General features: G+C 40.5%; 1 protein-coding gene across 2 annotated transcripts in view; it reads right to left on the reverse strand.

Moving 5' to 3' along the window:
• The window catches only part of SDF4 (stromal cell derived factor 4), a 30,917-nt gene that overhangs the window by 21,755 nt on the left and 234 nt on the right, over window positions 1-8,928 (reverse strand). The window contains exons 1-3 of one of the 2 annotated variants that reach the window (XM_019511817.1): window positions 8,766-8,911; window positions 7,720-7,771; window positions 6,875-7,247 (exon numbers count right to left, since the gene is read on the reverse strand). In XM_019511817.1, the coding sequence (XP_019367362.1) occupies window positions 6,875-7,182 (308 nt within the window). In that variant the 5' untranslated portion in view covers window positions 7,183-7,247; window positions 7,720-7,771; window positions 8,766-8,911. Of the gene's footprint in view, window positions 1-6,874; window positions 7,248-7,719; window positions 7,772-8,765; window positions 8,912-8,928 lie in introns of those variants that run through there. The other variant, XM_019511818.1, reaches the window with a different exon arrangement.

The following is an 8,928-nucleotide window of genomic DNA, read 5'->3' on the forward strand; positions in this document are numbered from 1 at the left end:
CCTGGAATAGGCTTCCCAGAGAGGCGGTGCTCTCACCTTCCCTGAAGATCTTCAAGAGGAGACTGGACAGGCACCTGGCTGGGGTCTTATGACCCCTGCCACCCCCAATGCTCCTTCCTGCCCATGGCAGGGGGTCGGACTCGATGATCTGTCTAGGTCCCCTCCGACTCATTGATTCAATGAACATTTCTTAGTTGAATTAAACCAGAAGGGACAAGAAGGCTGCAGATGACTAACACAGGAATATATGAGAGGTTTCCAAATAAAATTGCCCAATTTAGTCACTCCGGAAGAAGGGAGCCTTGAGTTTGCCTGTATATAACATGAACTCATGGTACACCTTTTTTTTAGTTTATAAATTAAGGTTTCCTTTTGTCACTAGGGTTCTCAAGGATTAGCCACTTTCATCAATCAAAGCACTTCAATGAATCGGCACGACAAGGTGAGCCGCATTCCTTTCAGGCTCCATAAACAGTGCATGTATGCGTGTGTGGGGACACAGTCCCAACACTGAACTGGAATGCAAGCAGCATGAAGGAACATCAAAAATAGTTTTTTTGTATGGTCTTGTACAAAATAGTCAAGTCCTACCAAGAATGAGAACTTTAGCTAGAGCAGCCTGAGGCAAAAAAGTTATAGGAGAGGAGCTGGGGAAAAGAAAAAAAAAGCTAGCACTCTCCACAATTCAGGAAGACGTAACAATGGCAAGTTTTTCTAAGATCTAAACCAAAACAGCAATCAAAGTATTCAATTAAAGTTCAAAAAATTCAAAAGATAAAATATACTACTTAATTTGGAATTAATGCATTTGCTAAGAGGACTGTAGCCTATGGGGCCTTAACTTAACCGTCAGTGTAAAGGGTAGAAAATAAGAACCACCCAGTGAAGCTGTTTTTCAGTGGTCTTATGATGGAACACACTACACAGCACACAATGATACCTTGACATTTCTTTGTGCACCACCCCAGTCTCCTGTTTTTCAAGAAATGTCACACAAATACTCATTTCTGCAGAATTTTATCTCTTGTAAGTTTCCTGACCTGATAAAAAGAAGAGCTTCCAGAATAGAAAGCCTTATTATGACACTAATCCTTACTGAGTTTAACAATACAATACCATAAAACATTACTGATCGCTTGACTGCATGCTTATTCCATTGGAAAGTTAAAAAGATAACCACAGCACAGGAGGTGGTTGATGCAGGACTTGATCACTGTACCATATTATGAAGGTACCATGAACACGTTCTAGTGACATCCAGGGCAAATCAAGAGAATTGGTACATAATACCATTGGATTAAGTCAGCCAATTCAGTCAAGGTTAGTTTTGCATTAACTAATAAATGCTACAGGACCTTCGAAGATTGTCTCACTTCCTCATGCATACAAAGGAAAATATAATTTAACACGAACATTGTATTTCCCCATCATGTGCTTAAAAAGACATAGCATTTTTGTTGTAGGGCAACAGCTCTCTCTAATGTGGCCCTCATTAAAGCGTCTCATAGGAGAAACCAAAGCTACAGAAATCCAGTGTTGGTTTTTGCAAACCATCTGCAATGAAACCGGCATAGATATGGAGCAAAAGAGAACCCCAGAATTAACAGCCACCAAAAATGAACCAAAGTTGAATTGCCATCTCATTTCCACATCAGAAAATATTACAGCTGGATACCTGCAGCTACCAAGGAGGTAAGTAACCAAAGAGGGGACTGAACTATGCTCTGGCCACTATTCATGTACAGTGACGGGGGGATTTGTGGGACATGTATTGCTGTTGAGTGTCCTACATTTCACATCCATGAAAGGCTTCAGGCCATCAAGCTGGCTATTTGCATTAGCATTTAAAATACAGGATGTTTGACAGAGAATTTCTGCTGCTTCCAGAAACTGAAAATACATCCCACAATATCAAGTTACACCAAAATTCTGGTTTACTTACAGAACTTTTTCCACACTTTAAAAAAAAAAGATATTGATGCAGCATGAGACGGACAGAGATCACGACACTTGGCTTCCTTAAAGATTCAAGGAAAACCAAACAATTAAATTAGTTTACAGTTCAAGGCGGTGGTGTTGCAGCACCACAAAAAGTGGAACAGTCACTGTCCTATCATCATGTATGCTCCATGTGCTTCATGATCAGGGATCCTTGCTTTTCTCCAATTTAAAAAAATCCCCAATTTGGGGGTTAAAAAAAGGAACCCAAAATTCCAATTTTTCCATTATATGTATATTGAGTGGCGTTTCATTTTGATATCTACAGGTATCTATATATTATGGTATTTCATTTTAAAATCACAGAAAAATGTGGATTTTAAGTTACTTTTTTAACCTGAAAATTGGGGTTTTTTTTTTTTTAAATCAGAGAAAACCAGGATCCCTGTTCATGATTCCCTTCAAAATCATGCACTATTTTTGCTACATATCACCGAGGTCTTTGCACTACTTTGCCCTGCCTTTACTTGCAATTTGAGCTTGAAACCATGACTAGCAAATGCTGAGAAAGCGACTCTTACAGGTGTTGCTGAAGTTCACCCTCTTTCCTCTCAGCACTTGTAAGAACCACAAATGCTTAAGCACAGGGGAAAAAAAAAAGAACTCTGAAGCTTCAGATGAGACTGAAAGAACCAGTTTTACACCCATCAAACTCTTACACATTGCAGTACTTAACAGGATGTCAGAAGGTCTCTGGCACATGACCTGATGAATGATTGCCAAGGATTCGAGTGCAGAATAACTAAGCCCCGCCCCCTTTTTTTCTTTGAAAATTCAAACAAACATGGCTGCACAGAAGTAATTAGCAAAAAAAAAGCTAAAATCAGAGTATTTTAGATTTACAGTGGTGACTCCACTACCACAAAGACATCCTGACAGGAAACCACACATTCTAGTTTGAATTTAGTAATTCCATTTCAATAAACTACAAGATAGATTTAATGCAATTAACCAAGACAGCTGACTATTTAACAAAATGAGGTCTGGTTGTGGTTTGAATCCTGGCACTTAGTCAAGTGTATTCTAACAAGGTCCCCAGCCAGTGAATGACAAGCCACAGCTGTCTTCAAAATGATCAAATGTCTTCAACCTCCCCAAGCCACAAAAATAATTCAGGGACACTTTCTGTAGCTTCTAAGCTAATTTTAAGAAATTCAAATTGCCCAGAACTTTCATTTTATTCTTATTCACAAGATTACTAGGAGATGCGGTAAGAAATCAACACTTAAAACACATGTCTTGGCCCACAAGTACCCACCACTCACCTTGGTAGGGAAAGAAAATAAAACAGTCAGTTGTGGCTCAGCATTTTCCGCACAAAGCAATCACCTTTGGCTAAGACTTCTGTCAACAAAGTGTCAGCAAAATATGCCTTTGCCCAGCATACCACCCCCAGAAAATATTGGTTTAAAGCATTTCAACTGACAGCCAGCTGTTGCTGCTTCAACTCAAACCTTCCATACAATAAGCTTCCTCTGCAACAGAAATCAAAACTAATTTGTCCCGAACTACTTTATTAAAATAATGTGCATGTTTCAGAGCATAACTAAAATACTTGGGAGATTTCATAAAAACTCCATTATTTCCCCATCACCCTATCTTTCATAAATTCATAGATTGTTAGGGTCTGGAAGGGACCTCGCAGATCACTGGGTCCAGCCTTCCCTCTCTAGGCAGGAAGACAACTGGGGTCAAGTGACCCCAATCTCCTCTTGAAAACCTCCAGGGTAGGTGACTGCACCACCTCTGGAGGGAGTTTATTCCACAGTCTGGACACCCTGACTGTGAAGGAGTTTTTCCTGGTATTAAGCCTGAAGCGGCCTTCCAGGAGTTTGTACCTGTGGGTCCTGGTCTTCCCTGGAGGTGCTCTAGTGAACTTATCTGAATCTTAAAGCTCCTCCCCTCGCTTCCAATCCATTTTTGGGAGCCAGTAACTCATAAAATTTTATTTTCCATGGAAAACTAGATTGATGCAAGCTCACATTCTCATAGAGCTCTTACTGTACTTTATTTGAGGGTATGCCTACCAAGTTTAGGGTATCACCTTGCCAAGATACCCAGGCTAGGTCTGACCATGCTAGGGTCCAAAACTATAAGCAGCACAGTAGTGTGACATTATGCCATTATGCTCTGCTATATTGGTTCATGATGTAGCTTTATGCATTTCTCCACAGGGTTTCCTCACGCCACGTAAAATCCAGAACACAAACCAGTACATTTGGACCTAGCTTTGGGGTTTCTGCACACCATTTGTTTGCAGACTTACCACTGCTTTCAATCTTGTCTTAGGTCTCGGGTTTTTAAAACATGCTTGATTTGTAAATGACCTAAAAGACCACCCACACATTAAACATGTTCTGAAAAAAGGGGGGGGTTGAACTTTTGTCTCAGGGCTCAGAGAACCTTTTCTTCAAGCATTTCTTTTTTATCTTTATCAATTATCTTTTTAAGATACTTTCACACTGTAGGATATTATTATTCCATGCCACACAAAACCTACACAGAAATGCTAGCTGCTGATCATTTAAAACTCATAACATTTTAAAAATCTGTTTTAATTTTTTTTTTAAAAAAGGCATTTCTTGCCAATTGCTCCTGAAGCCATAACTTATCTCCTACCTCTACCTACAGTCTGAAAAAGGTCACCAAACAAATAAGCTGGTGTCCAGATTCTTCTCAGACCTCACAAAGGAATGTAATCTGAAAAGACACTTGCTCCAGGTAAATAATGAGAGAGACATAGTTAGTTGTGTTAGTTTGAAGTCAAGTAGAAGGCACGGTAGATTTGCACCTAAGAGCGCAACTAAAGGGGGGGGGGGGAAGTGAGAGAGTGTAAGCACACTGATGAAGTTAGCTACAGCTCACAAAAGCTTGTGCTTTATAAAATCTACTTTGGTTAATCTAGAAGGTGCAAATATATCATGCCTCCTAAAAGATGGGATCCAAAGCTGAAACAGCAGCACAGAACTGCATTACTTGCCAAAGCAGTCAGTGGCTTAGCTTTAAATGGAGAAATGTACACCAGGGCAAGCAAGACAGAAGCTGCAATTAAGTCAATACTATCCCATCTTTCCTCTTCCTCCCCGCCCCCCAATTTTTTTCAGGCATGTGTTGTTGAAGAGAATATAGTCTAGATACACAAAAAATATGGCATTCACAATGCACACATCAATTCCCTCCTTTCCAGATGCACTATAAATGGATTACAAGAGTCCTCTTCCCCTAACCCCCAAATCTAACGCAACTGAGCCAGGAGGAAAAGCTTTCCTTATTAAAGAAAAGATGACTTCAAAGCCAAATTGCTTACAGATACTTAAAGTACCATCTCAGACCACACTGTTATATAAATCAAGTCATCAAGGTGAAAACTAAAGAAAAGCAACTCTGCCATCTAGTGATGGTAAGCATTCTTCTTTTTTGTGTGTAGGCGTTAAGACCTGAACACAAGCAAATTTTCATTCGCTGATTCCCAGAGATAAAACTAAAGAGAAATGTTTTTGGCAACTGACATTTAAATCTCTCAAAGCAGAAAGAAACTTCATAAACAAGTATTTTAATATCTAAAAATAGATTTAAATCTTATAAAATTATTTTAAAAAATCCCATACACAGAACAGATGAATCATGCCACAAATGAAATGGTGCTCTTAACCTTTCCCAAGCCTTTTTTGCCTAAGTTCTTGAGAGATGCCTACAAGTTTAACAGCAGCAGCACACTAAAGGATAACAACAGACTTAAAGAATTGAGAGGGGAGACATTATTTTATTTCCTAAATACCTGAAAGGTACTGAGATAAGAAGACATCAGTCATTATTTAGATATTTATCTATCTCTATAAATATACCAAAGAAAAGTAGTTGGGAGACACTGAACTTCTGAAGTGATTTCTTTTCTTTTTTGAACAGTCAGTGTTTAACTTGCTTGTTTTCTCTCAGTATATATCAGCTGAACATTTGCCCTTATTCTTCATTGTTATTCCTGCTTCTCCCTAGTGTTGTTTTCCCCCTTTGGTATTTGAACGGATCACACTGGGCAGGTGGAGTGGTGGAGAGGGAAGGAAGATATTTATAGCTGGATTCAGTATCAGCTCCTAAACAAGATGCATTTTAAACAGTAGGTTGGCACAGCAGCTCAAGTGGCAGAGCCTGCATTACAATCTGGGTCTCCCTGTTTAAAGCCTGGAGCTCTAGTCTCTAGAACAGTGATTTTCAACCAGTGGCTGGGGGTCCACAGACTACATCCAAGGGGCCTGCAAAAGACAACTGTGAATGATGAAAAACATGTAAATACTCACACTTACAATTCAAAGGCGTTGACATCCATTTGAAATTTTCAAAGGAGTCCGCACCTCCATTCCAAATTTTTTAGGGGTCCACAAATGAAAAAACTGAAAACCACTGTGCTCAAATCTCTGCCCTGCTGATACCCAGGACTAGAGAGAGCCTGACTATATAGAAAAATATACTGGAAGTCCTTAAGAATCCGAGTGTTAAAATTCTAAAATGACTTAGTGAATATTTCAAAACAGGAATTTTGTTTTTGGAGCAGTTTTTACCAAAGCAATTAAGGTTCCAATCCTGAAATCTGAGTACTAGGGAGATTCACCACCACAAAAGATTCCCTGTAGGCTGAACCTCATGGCTTAGTTTTGAATGGCTGGTGACTAAGTCAGTTGAAGACCTTACCAACATACAGGTAATGCCATAGGCAAACTGATTTCCTCCTGATGTTTATACCTGAAAACTATCAAGTTTAATTAATTAAACATAGGAGAGTATAGAACTTCTCTAATAAAATAAAATTAAAAAAAAGAGAGAAATACTGGATCCAGGGGAGCCATCAGACTTTTTCTCATGACTAGCCATCACAACTTACTTTGAAAAGATAGCCATTAGCTTCTTTCTATTCCTTCTTGGCTCTGAATCTTCTTCAAACTCTTCCATTTCTTTCCCTAGAAAAACCTCCTGGTGAAACTCCTTGTTAAGATGTCCATCCATCTCCATTTTGACCCCATTGAGGTGGTCTGGAGGCAAGATCTCATTTTCATCTTTGCTGTCAGGTGCCTTCTCTTTTAAGGCAGAATTATTTGCAGGCCTGGCATAAACGTCCATTAGCAGGAACACAAACAGGAGCGACAAATAGAGAGAGCCCAAACTGCAGAGGAAGGCCTGTTTTGACATCATTGTTCTTTTCTTTTCCTTGTCCAAAATATTAGTAGGTTAAATTACAGTGAAAGGGTTTAAGGTATCTAGGGGAGTAAAAAGAGAGAGAGACAAAAATTAAACTATCGTGAAAGGGAGCGAGAGGCAGACAAGAATAAGGAACCCCAAACAGTAAAGCCACAACTTGATTTTATACTGCAAGTGAAAAACAAAATGTCAACCTTTAAAACATTAAGTGGCAAACTTATAGTACATGCATTTACTCCAAATTCAAAAGCAGTATACAATAAGTCATCTGAAAAATACAAGAGAAAAACAATACTGTGACAAGGATTAGGAGAGATTAGAATAAGAAACCCCAAATAGCCAAGACATGCCATGATTTTAAACTACCAGTTTAAAAGCAAAATGACAAACATTGAAAATAAGTAACAGACTTATTGCATGTGAGTTTACTGCAAATACAAAAGCCGTTGATTAAAACAAACAAACAATGAAGTTTGGTGCAGTTGCAAAAGGAGTGCTACCTATTAGGGAAAGAAAGATTGAGTGGCAAACCTTCTATAGCACATGCATTTATTCCAAACACAAATTCTGTTGATGAAATGACCTAAAAAAGAGAGAAAAAGGAAAAATAAAATTCCTGTGGAAGGCATTAAACAATCTCAAGAGGGAACAAGAGAAAGCCCCAAATAGTAAAGCCACAATATGATTTGATATTATGAACGTGCAAGCAAAAAGCCACGCATTATATATTGAGTGACCAAGCTATTTATTACAGCACATGGCTTTATTTCAAATACAAAGCAATCAGCTAAAAGAAAAAAGCAATGAAGTTGGGTGCAGTTGTGAAAAGGGGAGGAGGAAATGAGCAAACAAAACCTGTTTGCTGAGAATACAATACACAAGCTTCCCTTTGACAGAGTCACATGCACGGCTTATCCATGCAAACCCGGGGGACGGGTCACTCTGCTGCACAACTCTGGCATGTACCACGCAGTTGCAGGTGACCTGCATATTTTAATCTACTGTTAAAGGAACACAGCTGTAGGTGATCTGCAGACTTTATTGACAAACAAAAAAGTTTTTACTAACACGTGAGTCTACTCCTAAAAACTAAACATCACAGATCCGGTGACATTCACTTCCTGCAAAGACCGCTGAGCTGCTCTGAGGCAGCTTCATCACAGCTTGCAAGGTCATTTCCTACTATTTCCCAACATCAAACCCCTCTCTTCCTGCCAGTCCATCCAGAGGATGCAACGAAGCAGGCTATTAACCACAAAACCTCACACTTCTCCAAACTTTCCCGCTCGGTGCCTGATGATCCCTCCCAGCCCTTACCAATGATGAATTTATGAACGAGGCAGTCTCCGAGGTGTCACCCAGCGAGGCATCTTTTTTCATACTGCCCACCCTACCTCACTAGCCTCAAAGCCCACCCCCCCAGGAAAAAAAAAACACCGGCTTGTTTGGGGGGTTTTTCTGCCACTAAAAAGCCTCGGGTGGCAACGAAAGCTGGACAAGCTGGCGCAGGTGCCTGCACGCCCCTGTCGGCGGGGGATCCTGGGGAGAGGCGAGCATCCTGTCCCCAGGACACCTACCCGCCGGGCTGAGCCTGGGCCGGGAACGCTCCCAGGCAGCCAAGCTGAGGCTGAAAGACAGCAGAAGAGAGCGGGGAGCCGGGGCAGCGAGCAATGGGGCAGCTCCCCCACTTCCCCCACCCGAGCCGAGCCCCGTACTCCCGTCGGGCCGGGGGGGGGGGGG

Source organism: Gavialis gangeticus, unplaced genomic scaffold (genome assembly GCF_001723915.1).
Source record: "Gavialis gangeticus isolate Ggan-Ray unplaced genomic scaffold, GavGan_comp1, whole genome shotgun sequence".
Classification (NCBI taxonomy): domain Eukaryota; kingdom Metazoa; phylum Chordata; order Crocodylia; family Gavialidae; genus Gavialis; species Gavialis gangeticus.